The sequence below is a fragment of the Vulpes lagopus genome, chromosome 1 (genome assembly GCF_018345385.1).
Source record: "Vulpes lagopus strain Blue_001 chromosome 1, ASM1834538v1, whole genome shotgun sequence".
Classification (NCBI taxonomy): Eukaryota; Metazoa; Chordata; class Mammalia; order Carnivora; family Canidae; genus Vulpes; species Vulpes lagopus.
Genome location: NC_054824.1, coordinates 141,127,242 through 141,151,878, shown reverse-complemented (window position 1 = coordinate 141,151,878; position 24,637 = coordinate 141,127,242). Strand labels below are relative to the sequence as shown.

Here is a 24,637-nt window from a genome sequence, read left to right as displayed (position 1 = left end):
TATGTCAATAGTGTAGTGGTTTCTTTGCACTTAATTTTTAAAATTATGAGAATGAATGAAAATTATGAGTGGAAATAACTTTGAAAAATGTAAGGAATTGTTAGAACAAGTGAAATATAGTCCCTGACCCCTAAAAATTGTGATTTAACACAAGCAGCAGGAGAGGTATTTATATTATTAAATTAAAAAAAAGTTACGACCAGTTTGTAAAATAAGATTTCCTCATTTGTATTTAAAAAAATATGAAGACATAGTGGCATGTCAATAGGAAAATACCTGGGGGTTGTACAGCAAAATGTTAACTATTATTTTTTCTGGGATTTCATGTGATATGAAAAAAGTAATTTTCTTTTGGTTTATCTCTCGTTTTCCATTTTTTCTACAATAAAATAAGTATAACTTTATTTATTTTTTAGAAAGATTTTATTTATTCATGAGAGACACACAGAGAGAGGCAGAGACACAGGAGGAGGGAAAAGCAGGCTCCCTGCAGGGAGCCCAATGCAGGACTCCGGGATCACGGGATCACAGATCACGCCCTGAGCCAAAGGCAGACAGATGCTCAGCCGCTGAGCCACCGAGGCGTCCGTACATGGATTTTTTATAGTGCAGTGCTATAAATGTATTTTCTTTCTTATGATTTTCTTAATAACATTTTCTTTTCTCCAGCTTACTTTATTGTAAGGGTATAGTGTATATAATATATATATATGTTTATATATACACAAAATATGTGCTAATCGACTGTTTATGTTATTGGTAAGACTTCAGATCAACAGTTGGCTATTAGTCATTAAAATTTTGGGGAATCCAAAGTTATACTTGGATTTTCTACTGTGTAGGGTAGGAGGGTGGTGAGATTGGGGGGTGGGAATGTCATCATTCCTGACCCCCCCCCCCCCCCCCCCCGTGTTATTCAAGGCCAAATGTGTAGTAAAAAAACTGAGACTATCAAAGACCCTCCTTCAGCACCTCAGATCCCAACTTTCAGGGATAAATTATCAGGTTACTTTCTAGGGGATTTTCCAAGTGTACCTGACACACGTATTCATATAGCTTGTCCATGTTCTTGTTGAAAAAGCACACTAATGATTGTGGTAGGGAACAGTTAGTTATAAAGCTGTCCTTCCCCTCAACACTTTTGTATTTTTTAAAAGCAAATAAGTGGAAGTTATCTCTGTTTTTCAAGATGATCTGTGACCTGGTTTTCTTTTTTTGCCAATATGTTCATTGTAGAATAATCAAATATTCTGTTAATCAAAAAGTTTTAAGTGCTCCCCCCACAAGATATGTAGTGGTTAAGTCATTTGCACCTTAATGTGAACAATGGAGGTCCTTGAATGGAGGGAGGGAGGAAGGCAGGGCCAGGACCAGACTTGCCTTGGGCATAAAATTTGAAGGTGTGCACCCCCAAAGCCCAAAAATCTCTCAGTAATCAAGATAAGTAATTCTTCAAAGTAACATATATATTTATTATATATATTTAACATGCATATAAAATAATATCTGTAATATACTATATTATTATATATAGTTATATCAATAAATAATAACAATTCATAATAATTTATATAAATATAAATACAATTTATACAATTTATTTATTTAAGATTTTATTTATTGAGGCACCTGGGAGGCTCAAGTTAAGCTTCCAACTCGTGACTTCAGTTGGCTCAGGTCATGACCGCTTGGATCGTGGGATTGAGCCCTGCCTCAGGCTTTGTGCTCAGTGCAAAGTCAGTTTGGGATTTTCTGCCTCTCTGTCTCCCTCTGCCCCTCCTTCTGCTCTCTCTCTCAAATATATATATATATATATATACATAATCACTATTAAGGCAAAAATCCCATGAATAACAAAATTTAAACATTCTAAAGAAAGGATTTGCATGGCCTTGCTTCTCTTGCCTCACCCTAGCCTGGTTCTTGGGGGACAGGATCTTTGGGGAATGATGAGCACTTTGGGAAGGGTTGTTCATAGCAGAAGGGAGGGCCTGGGTCCCTTCTGGCAGGAAGAGATGGGGGAGAGGGGCTGGGGAGAAAACACATGGGCATCCTCTTTGCCCCAGGGAGTCCTTGCAAATTCCCTGACCAACTACAGTTCCCAACTTGCTGAAGAACCACCTGGACAATAAAAAAATGGGCCCAGCCCAGCCTCGAGATTCTCACCATCCCAGTTCCTCCAGGGCCGCTGGAGCTGTGGGTTCACAGACTGAGCGGGGATGGGGGATGAGGCTGACCACAGGAGGAGGGGTAGGCAGAAGGCGAGAGAGAATCCCGAGCAGGCTCTATGCCCAGCTTGGAGCTGGATGCAGGGCCAGATCTTACAGCCCTGACATCATGACCTGAACTAAACCAAGAGTCAGACATTTAACTGACTGAGCCACTCAGGTGCCCCTTAATATTTTATTTTTAAGTAATCTACACACCCAACATGGGGCTCAAACCCACAACCCTGAGATCAAGAGTTGCACGCTTCACCGACTGAGCCAGTCAGGTGTCTCCTTTAACGTGATATTTTTAAAAATCACAATTAAGGCAAAAATCCCATGAATAACAAAATTTAAACATTCTAAAGAAAGGATTTGCATGGCCTTGCTTCTCTTGCCTCACCCTAGCCTGGTTCTTGGGGGACAGGATCTTTGGGAATGATGAGCACTTTGGGGAAGGGTTGTTCATAGCAGAAGGGAGGGCCTGGGTCCCTTCTGGGCAGGAAGAGATGGGGGAGAGGGGCTGGGAGAAAACACATGGGCATCCTCTTTGCCCCAGGGAGTCCTTGCAAATTCCCTGACCAACTACAGTTCCCAACTTGCTGAAGAACCACCTGGACAATAAAAAATGGGCCCAGCCCAGCCTCGAGATTCTCACCATCCCAGTTCCTCCAGGGCCGCTGGAGCTGTGGGTTCACAGACTGAGCGGGGATGGGGGGATGAGGCTGACCACAGAGCACATCTCTGCTGCAGAGAGAGAAGACAAAATGGAAGGTGTGTGTTTGGGGCTCCTAGAGCAGCCTCGCTGGTGAGGAAGCCCATCTAAGGCTCAGCTAGGTACTTTGCCAACGAGAAGGTGCAGGTTTTCCCCTAGTAGTGAGAATTCATTTATCACCCTGCTTTCTCCACCTTTTGGCCTTGTCTTTTTAAAAAACTGATCTTTCCAACTCATAAATGAGCGTTTTTAAACCAAAAATATTGTAAAAATGTAGAAAATGTTCAACCTCACTAATAATTAAAAAGCCAAATTGAGATAGCACTGGGATTACATTTTTTCACCTATCAAACTTAGCAAGTTGAAAAAAATATATACATCAAGTACAGGGGCACCTGGTTGGCTCAGGTGTAGAGCATGAGATGATTGATCTCTGGTTGTGAGTTCAAGCCCCATGTTGGGTGGAGAGATTACTTAAACAGAAAACAAAAAGCCCTTCTAGATCAAGTGCAATGCCTCCCTGTGGGGCAGGTGCCATGAAAGAGGCACTCTCAGTCAGTGTGGGTGACAGGGGACCCCAGCAAAGTTATTTGGAAAAGGATTTGGTTGCATGTGTTATTGACTTTAACAATCATAGGCTTTCCCACGCTAATTTCTCTCCTAGCAATCAAGCTTAAGGAAATATTCCAGATATGAAAAAAGTGCCTCTGCAGAAAGGTGTGCACTGCAGTATTATTTCTACTAATTGCAAGTTTGGACTAGTCTGGGGACAGTTAAGTACTGATTTTATCCTGTGACAGAGTGGCCAGCAGAAGGCATGGGTTCAGGCATCCCATGCAGGTATGCCAAGGTTCAGAGGAAGAAAGGGAAAGAAAGTCAGCTTCAAAGAGCCATCTGGGGACGCCTGGGTGGCTCAGCGGTTGGGTGTCTGCCTTCAGCTCAAGGCGTGATCCCGGAGTCCCGGGATCGGTCCCACATCCAGCTCCCTGCATGGAGGCTGTTTTTCCCTCTGCCTATGTGTCTACCTCTCCCTCTCTGTGTCTCCCGTGAATAAAACAAACAAAAAAACAAAGAGCCATCTGCCTGGTGGCCCTACCCCTAGAGAGAGCTTGTTCTAGACCATTGACCCCAAACTACCTTCCATTTTATGGCTGCCAAACTTTTTATTTCCCCTTCTCCTGTACTACCATCCACAAGGGTCCCAAGGTTTACTCAATAGACCAAATTTTTTTTTTAAATTATTTAAACAAAAAACACTTGCATCCCTGCTTTTCCACTGGAAAACTCCTCCTCAAAGGAATGCCCCCCTTCTATGAGGCCTTCTTACCAGTACTGAAAATGCAGCACCTTCACCAGGCCCCACAGGGATATCTGCATTTCTGTTGCAAGGTATTAGCCTCAGGGGCCAGTGGCACAGGCTTTAGCACTAGGGGGCCTTGGCTTTGAATACCTGCCCAGCTATGCTATTGCTGTGTGACTTTGGAAAACCTCTGAGTATCTTTGTTCACATCTGTAACATCTGGATGTTGATACCTGTTAGGGTCGAGGTCAGAAGTCTTGCCTTTATTGACTGTTTACCAAGTTCCTACTCTGGGCTGGGCATGATACCAGATTTGAGGAACTTATATTCTAGTGCGTGAGACCCACCATGGCCAAATAAATATACTATACCATTAAGAGACAGCAGTGAAGGAAAAAGTGTCTGAGCTTCCTGTGGCAGCTGTAACAAGTTTGTTCAAACCTAGTGGCTAGGGCAGCCCGGGTGGCTCAGGAGTTTAGCATCGCCTTCAGCCCAGGGTGTGATCCTGGAGACTGGGGATGGAGTCCCACATCAGGCTCCCTGCATGGAGTCTGCTTCTCCCTCTGCCTGTGTCTGTCTGTCTGTCTGTCTCTCTCTCTCTCACACATGAATAAATAAATAAAATCTTAAAAGAAAGAAAAAAAAACCTAGTGGCTAAAACCAATATAAACGTATTGTCTTACTGTTCTGGATGTCAGAAGTCTCATTGGGCTAAAGTCAAGGTGGTGCCTGCAAGGCTGCATTCCCTCTGGGGGCTCCTGGGGTGAATCCTTTCCTTGTCATTTCCTGCTTCTAGAGACTGCCCGCATTTCTTGGCTAGTTGCCCTCCTTTATCTTCAAAGCCATCATTCACATTATTCTGTTTCTCTCTTTAAGGGCTCTTGCGATTGGGGTGCCTGGGTGACTCAGCTGGTTGAGTGTCTGCCTTCTGCTCAGGTCATGATTCCAGAGTCCTGGGATCTAGCCCCACATCGGGCTCCTTACTCTGCAGAGAGCCTGCTTCTCCCTCTCCCACTGCTGCTGTTCCCTCTGCTTGTGTGCGTTCTCTCTCTCTTGCGCTCTCTCTCTCTGTCAAATAAATAAATAAAATCTTTAAAAAAGAGAGAGACTCCTATAATTGACATTGAGTCCTCCTGGAGAATCCAGGATAATCTGTCTGTTTCAGAGCCGTTAATCACATCTGTGAAGTCCCTTTTGCCACATAGGTAACATATTTACAAGTTCCAGAGGTTATGACCCGGGCATCTTTGGAGAAGGTCATTATTCTGCCTACAACATAGGGTGATTGCATAGTCACTCCATGTGTTTGGGGGTTGGCAGAGTGATCACTGGGGGCTTCTCTGAAAAGATGACATTTGACCTGAGATGTGAAAGGTAAGGTCCAGTCTGCCTTCCAGAGAGCTGGGGGAAGAGAAGAAAAAAACAGCAAGGCTGGAAAGGGCCTGGTGTGGTTTGAGGAACAGAAAGATCAGTGTGGTTTTAGCAGGAAGCAGGCCAGATTCCTGAGAATCAGTTTGACAAAAGCCAACTTGCTGAAATGATCAAGTCACTAAAATCTTGTTTCTAGTAATTACCTAGAAAGCTAAAGCATACTGTGTTACTGAGGGTAGTTTCAATAATTTTTTAAATTCATAGGTTTTATTATATAGGACAGTTTTAGGTTCACAGAAAAACTGTATGAAAGTATAGAGTTCCCCCTGAACCCCCAGTTTGCCCCATTATTAATATCTTGCATTAGTGTGGTATGTTGGTTACTCTTGCTGCACCAATAGGGATATATTATCATTAGCTAAAGCCCTTAGTTCATATTAAGGTTCATAGTGTTCTATGGGCTTTGACAAATGCGTGATGTCATATATCCACCATTATAGTACCATACAGAATAGTTTCATTGACCTGAAAAATCCCGTTCATTTTGCCTTCCCTCCTTCTGAACCCCTGACAGCCACTGACCTCTTTATTGTCTGCAGTTTCACTTTTTCCAGAATGTCATGTAGTTGGAATCATACTGAGTGTAGCTTTTTTTCAGATTGGCTTCTTTCACTTAGCAATATGTATTTAAGATTTTCCCATGTCTTTTTGTGGCCAGATACTTCGTTTCCTCCTGTTGCTGAATAATATTCCCTAGTATGGGTGAACCTCCATTTGTTTATCCATTCACCTACTGAAGGACATCTTGGTTGCTTCTAATTTAGGGCAGTTAAGAATAAAGCTGGTGTAAACATTCATGTGTAGGTTTGTATGGACACAAGCTTTCAACTCATTTGAATTAAAATGTAGCTTTACTGAATCAGATTTATTGGTCCAGTTCAGTCAAATGTTATTTTAACACGTTTCAATCTAAGATACCTGAATATCCTCTGTGCTCAAAATTCATACAAAATGCTCCTTGGATCAGGCCGGCTAAGAAATCAGTATGTTAGAGGAGAAAAGACAGTGGGCTTAAGAGAACATGTGCTGGAAGAAATATTTCCTATTTCTTGGACATTTCCGACATCTACGACATGAGTAAGTCTGAAATTTGAATATGTAAGGCATTCTTGTTCCCAAAAGTCATGGACCCAAACTGCAGAAAATCCAAAATACACTGAACTTAGTAGGCTGGCCTCAGTGACATGGCAGTGGTGAAGTTGAAAATAAACTAAAAAAACTTAACTAGATCCAAACAAAAACTTGAACCAAAATAAAGTCCTCAAAGAGGACATAAATTGTCATCGAGTTAATGGAGTCACTAGGGACAAGTAGAAACAAGAGTCACGTATTTCAGGGATCAGGGAAGGCCGAGTCACTGACACGTGAAGGATGAGTAATTTCTGGAATAAAATGGGTTACTTGGTCTTATTCCTCAGAACCAAAGTTAATCATCCTGAGGTATACATTTAGAAATTACTGCATGTATTTGACTATTGTTGGTTGGGTAACACTTTGTGCATTTATGTATTTCTGTTCATGTTAGGAATATAATTACCACTCAAGTTGCAACCTAGTTCTACGTTCCCTCATTTGTAAAGGGATGGACTTGAGATACAGGGTTGAGCTCTAAGATGCTCTCTAATACAGTAGCGCTCCAAAGCTAGAATACTGTGGGAAAGTCAATACACTCTTTGATCACCTAGAATGTTTATAACATGGGATATTCTGCTCAATTCTGCTTTTTTTTAAAAAAAGATTTATTTATTTTAGAGAGAAAGAGAGTGAGCAAGCACAAGTTGGGGGAGGGGCAGAGGGAGAGAGAGAATCCTCAAGCAGACTCCTCACCCAGTGCAGAGCCCAGCGTGGGGCTTGATCTCAGGACCCTGCAGTCCCGACCTGAGCTGAAATCAAGAGTCACATGCTTAACTGACTGAGCCACCCAGGTGCCCCCAATTCCACTTTCTGATCAATTGATAATTAACTCTGATTCATTTTTTTATTCTAAATGTGTTAGAAATTATAAACCCATTTTCGCCTTGGTGAATCCAAATCCAGAGACTGAAGGGAATTTGTTTTTGAGGATTCTTCTGATTAGGTGCTAGGGTTTCAGAAATGGAGATGGAAATGATGGAGGATAATAGGAATGGATGCACTGAGACCCAATTGATTAAATATATGGATTATTGGAGTATGGGAAAAGGCATGCAGTTGAGGTTTCCCAGTTAACAGGTGTGGAAGTATGTTCCAGACGTTACTTCTGCAGGGACATGGCTGTTTGTGACTCTTCGGTTACATATGGTCCCAAGACTTAGAGATTTATTCTCCTTTGAGTATCTGGTTTGCCTAGTGGACAGACCAGAGGGATAATAGAGATTAAAGGCCTTTAAAATTGTGTGTAAATGGGGATGTGACATGAAGGGGATTGGAGACTTGTAGGAATGTTTATGGATTGGGCTCAAATTTCCAACCCACGTGGAGCAAGAAGGGATACAAGTCAGCCAGTGGAGTGACTTGGGACATTTCCCTGTGCTTGACCTACTTTGGACTCCTGGCTTAGTTCTGTTATTGGCTTGGACAGTGGTGGTAGTTTGTGGAGTGTTTGATCTGGCTGGCTTTCTTGGCTCTGCTAGCTGGCCTGCTGGGGTTTGGAGAAGCACCCTCTCGTTCCCTTGCTCCCCTATTTGAGGGGTGACTTCCAGTTTTAGGTGTAACTACTTCCTGGCACTCATTCTTCTCTAGGCCCATGCAGTGTCTTCGGCATGTCTGGGGGATTCTCCAGGGAATGCTGTGGACCAGGAGGAGGACTTTTGAGCCTTTATTTTTGGTCACTGATTTGTACTTACTTCGGTGCTACATATGCTAAAGGGGAACAATACACCACTGATTTTATCCTGTAGTATAGACACCCATGCCCCTCTCAGGGGTCAACTATAGAGCTTCAACTTATTTTTATTAACTGGAAAAGTGTTAGTGCTAATATTAGCAGTGCTAATATTAGGGAGGAGAGAGGGAGAGAGATTTGGATCATGTTGGAGGTTAGATGGATAATGTTGAATATTAGCCAACTTTCTGAACTTTGATATCTCCTAAATCTTGTGCTTTCTATGTTAAATTTAGAGGGATAACCGCCTTTCACAAAGTCATGGTCTCACTGCACATAATAGAAATTAATCTTTAGTAAAATGTGAAGTGGCTTTTCATTATAAGTTCAGCTTTGTTATAAGGAATCTAGACAGTTCAGAGATAGAGGTTACCACTAATAAGTGTGTGGTGTGTTCTTTCTGGACTTTTCTCTTTGTAGTTATCTACAACGTAGTTATACATTTTTCGTAACAAGTATGGGCTCCCTTATTATGGGCTCATATGTGCCACTTTCATTTTTCTCACAACAATATATTGTGGATATCTTTTTGTCACTCTAATTCTGTTTTATTCTAATATCTCAGGAACCTTGTGATTTCATTGGGCCCACCTAGATAATCCGGGATACTCTCATCTCAAGATCCTTAACTGCACCTGTAAACTTCTTTTTGTCATATAGGGAAACATATTCATAGGCTCTGGGGCTTAGACAGGGACATCACTTGGGGTCATTATTCAGCCTACCATACTAGTGTTTCTCCACTGTAAAATTACTGCTTTCCCTTTTGTATATAAAGAGTAATTCATGTAATTATATAAAATGATGAAAAATTTTAAAGATTTTACTTATTTATTTGAGAGAGAGAGAGAGCAAGTGTACAAGTGGAGGGGAGAGCCAGAGGGGAGAGGGAGAAGCAGACTCTTTGCTGAGCAGGGAGCCTATTGGGGAGCTCAATCCCAGAATCCTGGGATCATGACTTGAGCCAAAGGCAGAAGCTTAACCAACTGAGCCACCCCAGTGCCCCTAAAGTAATATAAATTATATAAAATAATGAATATCTTAGGGGAGATAATTTGAAATTGTGTAAATATATTGCTTTCCTCAAACTTTTATCCATTAATTTTAATATCCACTGGTGATTCTTGCCTGAATCAATTATTACTGGAGTGGTTGTTAATTATCATTAAAAATTTAACAGCTTTATTGAGGAATAATTGACATGGAATAAACTACCTGTGTTTTACGTAGACAGTTTCGCAGGTGTTCACTTGTGTCTATCGCCCATGAAACCATCCCCACAGTTAAGTTCGGGATCCTGTGCATCATCCCCCAAGGTTTGCTTACGTCCCTTTGAAATTCCTCCTCCTCAGCCTCTCCCCAGGCAAAAACTGATCTGTTTTTTGTCCCTAAAGCTTGGCTGCATTTTCTAGAATTTGTATAATTGAAGCACGGTAAGTACTCTTTTTTTTTTTTTTTTTTGGCCTGGCTTCTTTCATTCACCATAATTATTTTGAGATTCATCCATGTTGTATTAATAGCTCATTCTTTTTTAATGATTAAATAACATCCCATTTTGTGGACATGTCACAGTTTATCCATTGGTCTGTTGATGGATGTTTGAGTTTACAGTTTTCAGCTGTGACAACTAAAGCCACTATGACCATTCATGTACAAGTCTTGTAGGATGATTTTCTGATTCCATCTATATAACAAAGTTGGGATTCTACTCTAAGGAAGAGCTTTCTCTCTTCTCTCTCTCTCTCTCTCTCTCTCTGTTAGTATGCACATGTGGGTTCTTATTTTATTCAATGGGTTATAACATAATACCATCACAATTTACCTTGATGCTCCAATTTTTCTAGATTTGGATAGCAAGGAGCCCCTCTAAACTGAATTGTGTGTCCTAGATCCTGTGTCCTTTGGAGAGATTCCCATCATTCTTTGAGCACTCCTTGCTTTCTGGGACAAGATGTTACAGGTTTAATAGCTAATTTCTCTGCCCTAGTCCTGGAAACTGCTGTTTTTCCAGAGAGCTCTGATTCCTTTTAGTAGAGAATGGGATTTAGAAACCATGGGTTTCATGCTCTGGGTGTGCTCATTGCTACCTGGAATTCCTTGTTTCTAGGCTCTCAACAGGGTGAGAAAATACATGTATGCATAATGATATCTCCAATTCCGTTCCCCCACTTGCTGTTATTTTATCCAGTGGATAAAAATTTTGCTTTGTAGCATTTGCCAGTTGTCATGGTGTAAGAACTCCCTCTGTGGCCAGTTTCTTTTTTTTTTTTTTTCTTTCGTGGCCAGTTTCAAACCACTAACATGACATTACTGAACAGGGAGCTGAGAAGAGATGTGCTGAATTGGTCCTCACTGGGGTGAGCCAGCTCTAGTATGCCACTGTTCCCTTTCCTAGGGGAAACCTGGCTCCCATTATCCACAATATATTTACTCATTTACTCAGGACCTAAGACACATAGAAGGCAGTTTCAGAATTACTGTTACCATTGCGAGAAATAAGCTAGAGTTTAATGTGTCTACTTATTTTGGCCTTCTGCTGAGATCCCATTGTCAGAATAGGGTGTACAAAAGTGATTCGGGTTGATTGTACCTCTCTCTCCTTCGGTGTGGTGATTTTATTCATTCAAATGAAGTTAGGTTTGTTTCTTTCTCTTTGTTTCCCCTCTCAAGGTTTCTCCCTTACTTGCATATGTTTCCAGCATTTCCTACTACGTAAAATGTTAACAAATTTCAAAAGTGAGAACAACTTAAGAAATGTGTGCCCAGAGATGCATCACCTTCTCCCACTCCTTCTATCCCAATTCCACTCTTCTCTTGTCCACTCTGATCCCAATTACCCCTTGTAAGTGACTAATTAATTTCTGGTTTATTTTTTTCCATGTTTCTTTTTGTACAAATGAACAGCTAAAATATATTTTCTCCTTTTCTTTTCTTTCTTATGCAAAAGGCAGTATACTGTACAGGATGGCCACAAAAACTGGAAACGTGTATGTTATTGTTTTATTTTTTTATAACAAAACTCCTTGATTACTTCTGTGGCATGCTAATGATAGATTTATTGCATTAAAATCAGAAACATGAGTCCCTTGAAGCAATGCAAAGGTGCCGTGTGGGGATTGATAGAAATGCTGTATTAATAAACCACATTTGGGGCTCCTGGGTGGCTCAGTCATCTGCCTTCTGCTCAGGTCATGAGCCCAGTATTCAGGGATTGAGCCAACTTCTCCCTCTCTCTCTCTGCAGATCCCCCTGCTTGTGCTCTCTCATTCTCTTGCTCTCTGTGAAATAAATAAATAAAATATTAAAAAACTGCCATGTTCATAGCGGTTTTGCACAACACATTGAACTATGCATGCCAATCAAAGACAACATGTTCAACATACCATATGATGTCATCACTTTGTAATGTAATAACAATGAATCATTTATTATGTAGTATTTGCCTGTGTCTCCAGACTTTGTGACCACAGTGCAGCAACTCTCCTGCCCTTTGCTTTCTTCACTTTAAAAAATATAGGCTGGAAGCCACTCTGTATCAGTTTCTCAGTGATAGTTCTCATTCTTTTTTATTTATTTATTTATTTATTTTTATTTTTATTTTTATTTTTTTTTATTTATGATAGTCACAGAGAGAGAGAGAGAGAGGCAGAGACGCAGGCGGAGGGAGAAGCAGGCTCCATGCACCAGGAGCCCAATGTGGGATTCGATCCTGGGTCTCCAGGATTGCGCCCTGGGCCAAAGGCAGGCGCCAAACCGCTGCGCCACCCAGGGATCCCTCATTCTTTTTTATAGGTGCATAGAACTTGATTGTGTGGATGTACCACGGTTTTTCAGCCACTCTCCTATGTATGAACATTTGGGTTGTTTTTTTTTTTTTTTCCTTTTTTTTAAAATTTTTATTTATTTATGATAGTCACAGAGAGAGAGAGAGAGAGAGAGAGAGAGAGAGGCAGAGGGAGAAGCAGGCTCCATGCACTGGGAGCCCGACGTGGGATTCGATCCTGGGTCTCCAGGATCGCGCCCTGGGCCAAAGGCAGGCGCTAAACCGCTGCGCCACCCAGGGATCCCAACATTTGGGTTGTTTACAAAATTTTGTAATTGCAGACAGCACTTCACTGAATAACCTGTGCATATATGAGCTTTGGTTTTGTTGGAGGTGTGTCTTCAGGGTAAATTCCTAGACGTAGGATAGGTGGATCAAATCACATAAACACACATGTGATTTGGTTAGATATTGCTGAATTCCCTTTCCTAGAGTTTGAACTGATTTTCGTTCTCACCAGCAATGTGTGAAAGCAACTGTTCCCACAGTCTTGTCAACTAACTATGTTTCCTGCTTATTAATTTTGTCATTCTGATGGGTGAAGTTGTTTTCATTTAAATTTCTCTTTTTATAGCTGAGGTTGTATATTTTTCTATATATTTAAGGAATGCATACACATATAATAAATCATCTGTTCTGTATATTTCTTGCCCATTTTCTGGTTCATTTTCCTTTCCTTTTATTTTATTTTAGAGAGTTATTTGTTTATTTTATTTTTATTTATTTATTTATTATATATATATATATATTTTTTTTTATTTATAATAGTCACATAGAGAGAGAGAGAGAGAGAGGCAGAGACACAGGCAGAGGGAGAAGCAGGCTCCATGCACCGGGAGCCCGATGTGGGATTCGATCCCGGGTCTCCAGGATCGTGCCCTGGGCCAAAGGCAGGCGCCAAACCGCTGCGCCACCCAGGGATCCCTTATTTGTTTATTTTAGAGAGAGAGAGAGCACAAGAGGGAGGCGTAGAGGGAGAGAGAAAGAACCTCAAGCAGATTCTGCTCTGAGTGTGGATCCCCACACAGGGCTCAATCCCACGACCCTGAGATCACCACCTGGGCCAAAACCAAGTTAGACGTTTAGCCAACTGTGCCACCCAGGCACTCCATCTTTTTCCATCAATTTTAAAGAATTATTTATATATTAGGGATATTAGCCCTTTGGCTGTGATTTTATTGCAAGTATTTTACCTCTGTCAGTTTTATGTTGTTTATTATTATTTTTTGCTATGAAAAAGTTTATTCTTAGGTGGTCAGATGTATAAGTTTTTTATTCCATTGCATTTGGATTTTATGTGATAGTTAGAAAACCTTTTGGAGTGTTTACTTCTAGTACTTGCCAGCCAGCTTCATGTTTTTACTTTGAGATCTCTGATCCATTTTTAATTTATTCTTGTGTACAGTGTGATGTTTGGATCTATTTTTATCATTTTTTAAATGGCTAACAGTTGTCCCAGCACCACTTATGAAAAAGTCCATTTTTGCCCCAATGATGTGAGATACTAGCTTTAGCATACATTATATTTCCATGTGTACTTGCGTCTATTTCTGGACTTTATATTCTATTCCACTGGTCTGTTTGTTTATGCACTAGCCTCATAGTGTGTTAATTATGGAGGCTTTATTTGTTTAACTACCTGGTAGGGCAAGCTTCGCTTCAGAACTTTTCCTTCTCAGTATTTTCTTGGCCATTTTTGCAGTTTTATGATATCCATATGAACTTTGTTTAACCACATACGAAAAAATTTGTTGGCATTTTCATTGGGATAGCATTACAATTATAAATTAACTAAGAATGGGCATTTTAAGGACTGTGAGCCATCCTATCCAAAAACAATGAATATCTTTCCATTTGTATTATATCATCTGCAAGTAGAGATGTATTCTTTCACAGTTCTGGAAGTCAAAAGTCCCAAATCAGCATCACTAAGATGAAATCAAGGTGTCGGAAGGGCCATACTCTTTCTTGTTGGGAAGAATGTGTTGCTTTTCTTTCCCAGCTTCTGGTGGCTCCTGGCATTTTTTGGCCTGTGACATATCACTCCAATCTTACCTCCGTGGCCACCTGGTCTTTCCTCTGTGATGTCAAATCTCCCTCTATTCCCTCTTAGGAGAACATTTGTGATTACATTTAGGGTGCACCCTAATAATCCTGGATAATCTCCCCATTTCAATATTCTTAATGTAATCATAGCAACAGACTTGTTTTCCATAGATGATGAAATTCATGGAGTCCAGGGATTAAGACCTGGGGTCTTTGGGGTCTATTATTCAGCCTACCACAGGCATCTATGGACAAAATCATGATTTTTCTGTCTAGATTTACTACAATGTTTTATTAGGTTAATACAGTTCCTAATACTAAACCAATTTTGCATTCCTGGAATAAATCCCACTTAGTCATATTATATTCTCTCTTTAATGTGGCATTGGATTATTTTTGCTAATATCTTTTGAAGATTTATTATTATTATTACTATTATTTTTAAAATTAATTAATTAATTTATTTATGATAGTCACAGAGAGAGAGAGAGAGAGAGAGAGGCAGAGACACAGGCAGAGGAAGAAGCAGGCTCCATGCACCGGGAGCCCGATGTGGGATTCGATCCCGGGTCTCCAGGATCGCGTCCTGGGCCAAAGGCAGGCGCTAAACCGCTGCGCCACTCAGGGATCTCTGAAGATTATTTATTTATTTATTTATTTATTTATTTGAGAGAGAGCGAGGCTCAGGAAAAGGGGAGAGGGAGGGGCAGAGAGCGAGACAATCTCAAGCAGACTCCCCGCTGAGCTTGGGGGGGGGGTGATCCCATGACCCTGAGATCTTGGCCTGAGCTAAAACCAAGAGTTGGATGCTCAACTGCCTGACCACTCAGGCGTCCCTATTTTTGCTAATATTTTATTTAGAATAATTTGATTACTGTTTATAAGTGATGTTGGTCTATAACCATTAAGTTTAAGTATTGTGTTATACTTGCTTTACAAGGTGAATTAGTACATTTTCTTTCATTTCGAATCAGTTTTGGACCTTAGGAATACTTTTTTTTCCCTGATGGCTTGGTGGAATTCCATTCTCCTATGAAAACATCCAGTTCTGTTGCTTTTTTCTGCTCCTTGATTACTTTCTATTTCTTCTATGGAAATCTACCTGTTTAAACTTTCTATCTGAAATGGGGTCAATTTTTTTAAGTTGTATTATCAGAATAGGTTAATTTGGTCTTTTTAAAAAATGTCTTCTAAGTTTACAGTCTAGAGAAATCTGTTACCTCAATATTAAAATATATATATATTCTATATTTTCTTCTTACATATTTATGAATTCCATGCTTAGACCATTACTTAATCAGGTATTTATTTTAGAGTATGATGTTAGAAAGGGCTCTATATTTAGTTTTTGGCAAAATGGAGTCATTGTCACAATAACACTTATTGAATAAGCCATCCTTTGCTTTCTGGTTTCAAATGCTTCCCTTATCATATATTAAATCTCCTGTGTACCTAAGACCATTTCTGGACTGTTGTTTGTATTTTATTTACTGGATTATCAATTCTCAATGTCAGTACCACACTTTAAAAATTTTTTTGTTACTTTATACTGTTTCTCATATGGTAGGGTAAGTCCTTCCTCATTACTTATCTTTTTAACATTTTCTAGGCTACTTTCATTCATCTGTTCTTTTTAGGTGGGCTTTGGAATGAAGTTAAATTTAAAGAAAAATCCCATTAAGATCTTGATTTTGACTGAAATTATTTTACCTTTATAGATTTACTTGAGGAGAATGGAATCTTTCCAATATTAGATTTTCCATCTTGGAATAGGGTGTATTTCTAGACATACTGTGAATTTTATCTTTTTTTTTTTTGGTAATGTTTTATAGTCTTCCTTCAAAAAGACTTATTCCTAGGTATTTTATATGTTTTGTTCCTATGTGAATAGGATTTTGTTTCAAGTTATGTTCTTAAGTGGTTATTGTTGAATATACAAAAGCTAATGCTTTAAAAGAAATAATTCAGTTCCTAGCTTTTCACTTAATAAAATAGAGGGTTTTCCAACTAGATACTTGTATCGTCTAGAAATAATGGCAGTTTCTGATACTTTTTGCCTGTCTGGAGTGAGAGAGTGGGAAGGGTGTGGAGGTGAAGGACATTTATAGGACTTTAGAGCTTTGTATAACCTTTTTTTTTCTTTCAATTTTTACCGTGGAAGCCCTGAGGGTGTCTAGGGACAGTAGCCCATTGCTGTTCTGGTCTTCATGTCCTTGCTAGGAGCCTGCTGCTGGGTGGAGTCCTCACCAGTTGTGGCTTTGGCACAAAAGTCAGAATCAGCTGCTCTGCTTGCGTTCAGAGCAGGGCAGGGCACTGGCTGGGTTCCCATGGCCTTCAAACACCCAGCTGATTTTCCATGGTTGCTTCAGTTTCAGCCCTTGCTGATCTGAGCTTGAGGGTTTCCTAGGGCTTTGCTGGGAAAGTTTGTGGAATTTTTTCTGTTTTGCATGGGTGGGAACACTGGCTTCCATTCTCTGCCCATCTAGCCCCATTAGCTTTTCATAGGACAGAGATTCCTACAAATTTCCAGCTCCCTCTTGGAGCCCTTCCTTACTTTCTATTGTTGTTATGGATCTCATTTGTTATTTTACTGGAGCCTGGGAACACATGGGAGAGAAACAAGACCTCAAAAAAAACAAAAAAACAAAAAAACAAAAAAAACAGAAGATCTTGCCACCTTATTTAAGGGATGGAGGTAGAGAAAAAGACTTCAGATTATAAATGTGATATAAATATTTTATAGAAAGTTTAGAAAATACAGAAATGTGGTAAAAATAGAATTGCTCTCCTTTTTTTCCTTATTAAACATTTTATTTATTTATTTGAGAGAAAGAAAGAGAGAATGGGGGGATGCACAGAGGGAGAAGTATAGAGAGAATCTCAAGCAGACTCCTCCTCACTGAGTGTGAAGCGTGACGTGGGGCTGGATCCCACAATCCTGAAATCATGACCTGAGCCGAAACCGAGTCAGGTGCTTAACCAACTGAGCCACCCAGACCCCCAGAAGAAAATTGCTTTGAACATTTTGGTGCACATCTTTCCAATCTTTTTTTTTTTTTTTTCCTGATGCAGAGATTTGGCATTTCTTTTTCTTTCTTTCTTTCTTTCTTTCTTTCTTTCTTTCTTTCTTTCTTTCTTTCTTTCTTTCTTTCTTTTTCTTTTCTTCTTTCTTTTGATTTTATTTATTTATTTGAGAGGGAGCAAGAGAGAGAAAGCATGGAAGTTGGGGTGAAGGGAGGAGGAGCAGACTCCTTACTGAATGGGGAGCCTGACTTGGGGCTCCATCCCAGAAACCTGGGATCATGACCTGAGCCAAAGGCAGACACTTAACCAACTGAGCCAGCCAGGAGCCCTACACAGTTACTTTCAAATGTATTTTCAGTTGAGTCAGAGTTGCCTTTTTCATTGACCTGCTGACTTATAGGAGGGACATTTCAGTATGTAAAAATGGATCCAGGTCAGATAGAGCTGGGGATGTGTGACTGAAAATTGGAGGAGGTGTGTGTGTGTGGGACCTTGTGGGCTTGCACAGCACAGCTGGAGTGGGAACTGGGGTGGGGTCCATTCTTGCCTTCAGAGTCCCCCATTATGGCTTAAGAGAAACCTTAAAGATACAAGCATGATATGATTTTGACTTTAGGTTTTAGGAACACATGGATGAAAATCCCAATTTCCATTATCCCTTGTTGAGGTCTCTCTGACACCTTTCCAGCTTCCACCTCTGATGATGACATACTTAATTTTGAATAGCTAACAGGCTACATTTATTTCACTGTTGTCTGCTTTCAATGAAAAAGTTCACATGGGTCCAAATACATAGGCTTTTTTGTTCATGTGGCCTGGTTTTGAGAAATTCAAACATGTCTCTCTTCATTCCGTCAGTTTATGAAGCACTTGAGAAACTCTAAAGCATAGTATCTCACTTAATCCTTTCAATATTCCCTATTTTACGGCCTTGTAAATTAGCACGAAGGGAGACAGTTCTTAGGTCAAGGTTACATAGCTGGTGCAGTACGATTTGAACTCAAACCCAAGTGTGGCATTAAAGCCTGGGTGTGTCCATGTGGAATTGCTGGGTGGGAGCAGGGTGCCTGTCCATGGAGTCCCCCACTCTCCACCTGGGGGTTGTAAATTGCAGCCCCACGTTGGGTGTAGAGATATTTATTTATTTATTTATTTATTTATTTATTATTTTTAAAGGTTTTATTTATTTATTCATGAGAGACACACAGAGAGAGGCAGAGACACAGGCAGAGGGAGAAGCAAGCTCCATGCAGGGAGCCCAATGTGGGACTTGATCCTGGGACTCCAGGGTCACGCCCTGAGCTGAAGGCAGGCACTCAACTCCTGAGCCACCTAGAGATTACTTAAAAAAAAAAAAAATCTTTAGAGTTGCTGTGAAGTGGACTGACAGAAAGTTAGCTATGATTCTTGTCCTCCAGGAAGAAAAGCTGTGTGGCTAAGTAGTTTATGAATAGAGACTTGGACTCTCAGTTTCTTGTCCTATAAATGAACATAACAACAATACCTGTGTCACAGGATGGTTATGAGAATTAAACAGGACATTCCACACATAATAGTCATTTGCTATTTGGAATGCAGCCAGAATTCAATGTATATTAGACCTAATTATTGATATTAATTTACAATAATTAATCCGTATTAGCTGATGAGGTGAGCTGGAACCATTTGGTTTTACCTCTTTGGGTAAAAGAGATGGGAAGGTGAGTAGGAAAGCAAGGTCCAGGTTGAGAGCACAGGGAGGTAGGAGGAAAGCCTTGGTCTTTATCCTGAATCTGCTGTGGTGGGACAGCTCTTAATGAGTGAGAGAGATTTGGATATTATTGTGGGTTAAGGGTTAAAATCTTGCATTGTGGTTGGAGGCAGTGATAAGGAGACTCTCACTTCCTAGTGTCTTATTGTCTCCAGCTGTAAAACGGGGAACTAGCTCCGGTTTACCGACCGGGCTGTGACCCTGTCCTGCAAAGTGCAGCCTGTGTGCATCTATGCCCAGGTCGGGGACCAAGGGCAGCTTTTGTACTGAAGGCCAAGTCGGCAGCCCCGCCCCGTTCGCCCGGGGACTCTGGCTCGCAGGAGGCGTCAATGCCAATTTGCATCTTTTACTCAAAATGGGAGGTTTCAAAGTGAAGCGCAGACGGTGGAGTCTCTACCTGCCCTCTCTCCGCGCCGGTTCCGCAGCCGTGGTCCTGCCACCCCAGGCTGCCAGGTCTCTAGCTTCCCGGGCAGGTCCTGCTTTTCTCCCTGTTCAGCTCCTCTGCGCAGGACCCTCGTGGCTCGTTTGTCTTTTGTCATTTCTGTGCAGCAGTTCTCAAACAGCATTGAGCTCAGGACCAGGAGGTCTGGGTGGGACCCGGGGGTGGTGGTGGGGGGCTGCCTGGCAGGTTCTGGCGCGGGTGGTCCTGGGAGCCCCACTTGGAGAAACTGTGTGAGGCAGACACCCGAGGGGGTGGTGAGGGGGCGCCACATGTGGCCAGACGTGGGGATGCTCTGGCGCAGCACCTGTCACTCAGATGGTCGCATCGGAGGTCGCAGGTGCTCTTTGCTTCCCCTCTGCCTTCATGCCTTTCCATCTCTCTTACCCACATGGTTCCAGCTCACCTTATCAGCCCATATGGATTGTGAATTAATGTTAATAATTAGGTCTCATGTACGGAAGCCACATGGTGGAAAAGGAGTCTGGAAATAAGTTCTCAGAGGCCCCTGCAGCCGAGGCTCAGCTCTGGGTGGGAAGGAGTCGTGCATGTGCCTGGACTGAGTGAGTGAAAGCAGACCAGAGTGTTAGGTCTGGGCTGGGGGGCTGTGGACAGTGGAGTTACCCTCCACCAGGCAGCCCACATGCAGGCCTACCAGACTGTTATTACTGTTCTTCGGTTCTCATGCCCGCTGATGTGGCATACGTGTGCTCACTGCTGGATCTGACAAATTTTTTGTCTTAAAAAAATTGAAGGGCTTCTGTGGTTAAAGTACTAACCTATTGGTTGGAACTTGAATGCTGTTTAACTCTTTATAATTTGAGCATTATGAAGCCTTACGTTCTGGGTTTTGAGGAGGTTTGTTGGGTGCTTGGATCTACTCTCCCTTCTTTATTGTCTCCCTGCCTCAGCCCCGGCTTCAAGGCTAGGTCCACTTCCAGGGCTTAGTCAGTATTCCTTCTACTGACTATCTCCCACCCATTCTCCCTCTGAATCCTTATCCTTTTTTTTGTTTTGTTTTGTTTTTTGGCCTTTTGATATTGTTGAGGAGTAATCTACATAAGAGAAAATGCTCAGGTCAGTGAGTTTTGAAAACTGTATACACCTGCACAACCCACATCTCTCTAGGAAGATCTTGATAGGAATGCGGGTCACATGGGTGTATGCTTTTCCATCATTCCAGGAAGTTCCCTGAAGGGCCCTTCCCACTCTACCCTCAGTTTCTCTCCTGGCTCAGGTAGTCACTGTTATTCATTTTCCCATAGAGATAAGTCCTAGGACTGCCTGCCTGTCCTAAAATGCCATGTGAATGAGACTGCACAGCAAATACTTTTTGTATCTGGCATTTTCCACTGGCATAGTGTCTTTGAGATCCATCCATGGGGTTTCATGAGTCAGTGGTTTCATGTGTCAGTAGTTCTGTCTTTTTATTGCTGAATACTATCCCACTGTATGAATATACCACAAATTGTTTACCATTCATCAGTTGTTAGACATTTGGGTTGTTTATAGTTTTGAGTTATTGTGTCTAACACTCCTGTGAACATTCTCCTGTTCACTCCTATGAACGTTATGTGAACATTCTCGTGCAAGTCATTTTGTGGACATACGTTTTCATTTCACTTGGGTAAACACTTAAGGGTGGAACTCGGGCTCATAGGGTATGTGTATGTTTATCTTCTTGAGAAATCGCCATTTTTCAAAATGTACCATTTTTCTACTCCGATCGGCAATGCATGAGAGTTTTGGTAGTTCAGCATTCCTGCCTACATTCAAATGCTGACATTTTAATTTTAGCTGTTCTAGTGGGCACGGAGTCAATATTACTGTGACTTTAATTTGAATTTCCCTAGAAGGTAAGCAATTTTTTTTTAAGATTTTATTTATTTATTCATGAGAGACACAGAGAGAGAGAGAGAGAGAGGCAGAGACACAGGCAGAGGGAGAAGCAGACGCCATGCAGGGAGCCCGACGTGGGACTCGATCCCAGGTCTCCAGGATCACGCCCTGGGCTGAAGGCAGTGCTAAACTGCTGAGCCACCTGGGCTGCCCGTAAGGAATTTTTCATGAACATTTTGGCCAATGGAATATCTTTTATGAAGCGTCTTTTTTTTTAAGCTTTATTTATTTATTTTAGAGTCAGAGAGTGAGTGGGGGGAAGCCAAAGGGAGAGGGTGAGAGAGAATCTCAAGTAGACTCCCACTAAGCACGGAGTCCCATACGAGGCTCCATCCCACAACCCTGAGATCATGACCTGAGCTGAAACCAAGAGTCAGACTCTCAACAGACAGAGCCATCCAGGTACCCCTAGGAAGTGTCTTTTATGAGGTGGCTTTTTAAAAAAAGATTTTATTTATTTATTTATGAGAGACACACAGAGAGGCAGAGACACAGGCAGAGAGAGAAGCAGGCTCCATGCAGGGAGCCTGATGCAGTACTTGATCCCAGGATCCCGGGATCATGATCTGAGCCAAAGGCAGACACTCAACCACTAGGCCACCCAGGGGCCCCTGGAGTCTGTTTTTTTGCTTCTCCTTGGATGTGTCTGGGTGGAACACAAGAGGTATTTTTACCCTGCAGAATTTTACTGTAAACCTTTGGGGTGCATCATATAAAGCTAGATGTTTTGGTTGTATGTGAATGTGTGTGCAAGAGTGGCCCAAGACTTGGAAGAAGCTGCAGGAACTTGCCGTAAAGTTGGGGCAGCAAAGTTTCGCATGTGGTGGATTCCAAACAGCAAATTCAGAAGCTGGGTGCTCCGAGAGCCCAGGGCAGGGGTATCAGGGCTACTCAGAGGAGGCTTCCAGAATACTCAGGGGCCGAGGGACTGAATTTGGATTCAGGAGGGGATAATGTAAATACTATCTTAGGGTTGCTGCTGAGCGCTGCATTGCAGGTGACAGAAGCCAACCTGGCTGAGACAGAAGAGAAATGAAGCTTTGGTGGCTATTTCTTTAGGCTTCTTGAGACCTAAATCTGTGCTGGGACAACAACCAGAACTCATAGAATTAGAGGTATTTCTTACTTAGATTGAATTATGTGCCCGTGTATAAAATTGACTATGCCGATAATAATCCATCTTTAAAAATGCAGTGTGAGTTACAGCCAGTTAGGTTTCTAAATGCCGTGTTGAAATCAGCCTTGAGCCTTGGTCCTGCTGGATCTCTCTGAGACCCTGTCTTGGAGGCCAGGCCATGCAAGTGGCAGCAAAAGGAAGAGAGAAATTCTGTTTCTCCAATGCCCAGGGCTGAGTAGAGAGGTGTCTTCAGGAGTCTCCCAGGACCCCCCAAGAGCAATGTGGTACCTCCCTGAGCTGGCTGGGGGCTGGGAAGGGGTGGTGGCCTGGGCTGGGCTGGGGGTTGGTGTGTTCAGAGCTCCCCAGGGCACAATCCAGGGCAGCTTCACCAACTGCCTTAAGGAACTGGAGTCTGAAACAGGCAGCCTATTGTATGCATTTGGAGGTAGAAACCCAGAACCAGCCTCATTAGGGGACACTTTAGGGGATGTTCTTTAGGCCCTGATTTGTTGGTTTGAGGAGTGGAGGGACTTTGATTTAAAAAATGTACTGCCTCTGGGGCAACTGCTTGCGGGACTTAGATCGCTTCCTACAACCTCAGAGCAGCACAGTAGGATAAAATAAGTATAAATTGCTAATTTATTTTTTTTAATTGCTAATTTAAAATGAAAAAAAAAATCCTATTCTCCTTCTGCTCCCCTTTCCCCCCAAATTGGGGTCAACCAGCGACCATGTGATGGATCACACTGGTTCCCCTTTGTGTTTCCTAGTGAGAAGCGATCCCCCTTTCCACTCCTGGGGCCTGGCTTCTGGCTCAGAGCTGCCTGCCCTTTACAGGGATACCCTCACCCTCGATCCTCAGACCAGGCTTGTTGGCTGCGGGAAGAGGCATCAGTGTCCAGCTCTGTGGCAAATCTAAGGACAGAGGGAAAACCATGTCGCCCTGGATAGGGCAGCCCTGCGTTGGGAGGAGGCCTCCACGAAGTGGGTGTTCCTGCGCCCTGCCCTGGTCTGACCCATACCCGGGTTTGGGGGGCCCACAGCGGGACGGGGCCCGGCCAGCTCCCTCATCTATGTACTCTCCATGTCCTGTTACTTCCTGTTTCATGGCCCTCCCATTTCATAACTTTGACAATTTTCCCATGGCTGCATGCACTCTGACTTCTTCTATTTTGTTCTCTTTGGTCACAACTGGTTGGTGAAGCACTTCAGAAACTTCCCAGCTCCGGCTTCCCCCTGTGCTCTGCCCTGTGCCCCCTTTAGGCTCCGGGTGGTCATCGCTGCCTCTGCTCTGACACCATGTCCTCTGTCCCCAGAGCTCGGACATCCTCAGCACCGCGGGCTACGACTGCATCATCCAGCACCTGAACAATGGCCGCAAGAACTGCAAAGAGTTTGAAGACTTTTTAAAAGAAAGGTACTTGCTGTTCTTCCTCGAAGGTGGAGGGGAAGCTGAAACACTCCCACTCACAGGAACAATTTACAACTTTCTGTTTCTTTTTCGGGGTTCACAGGCCCTCTGCTCTGGGTTATGGAATGATACCCACGGTGTAAATGGTAGGTGTGTCCTAAAGGCCTTAGGAATCAGCTTGAGAGATGAGGTTTATAAATGAAACGGCAAATGAAATAGAGTAAAATGTGAAGTGGGGTGATATGCAGAGCACTGATGACCTCACAGGAGGGGGAGATCATGGAAGATGAGTCAATAAAGGAAAATATATGGAAATTAAAAATTATTAAATATATTTTTAAAGATTTTATTTATTTATTTGAGAGAGAGAGAGAAAGAGAGAGAGCATAAGCAGGGGGAGAGGCAGAGGGAAAGGGAGAAGCAGACTCCCCGCCGAAAACTGAGCCACCCAGGCACTCCCAAATTATTAAATACTTATGTTTTTAGTATATGGTCACTTTTCTCCAGGAGTTTTATTTTACTTTTAATATTTATTTATTTATTCATGAGAGACATAGACATACGGAGAGAGGCAGAGACATGGGCAGAGGGAGAATCAGGCTCTCCGCAGGG

General features: G+C 42.1%; 1 protein-coding gene across 1 annotated transcript in view; it reads left to right on the top strand.

Annotated features, from left to right (window-relative positions):
- PSTPIP2 (proline-serine-threonine phosphatase interacting protein 2) overlaps positions 1 to 24,637 on the top strand; it is a 67,838-nt gene that overhangs the window by 15,081 nt on the left and 28,120 nt on the right. Inside the window, exon 2 of the mRNA XM_041770055.1 lies at positions 23,931 to 24,031. Within this exon, the coding sequence (XP_041625989.1) occupies positions 23,931 to 24,031 (101 nt within the window). The remainder of the gene's footprint in view (positions 1 to 23,930; positions 24,032 to 24,637) is intronic.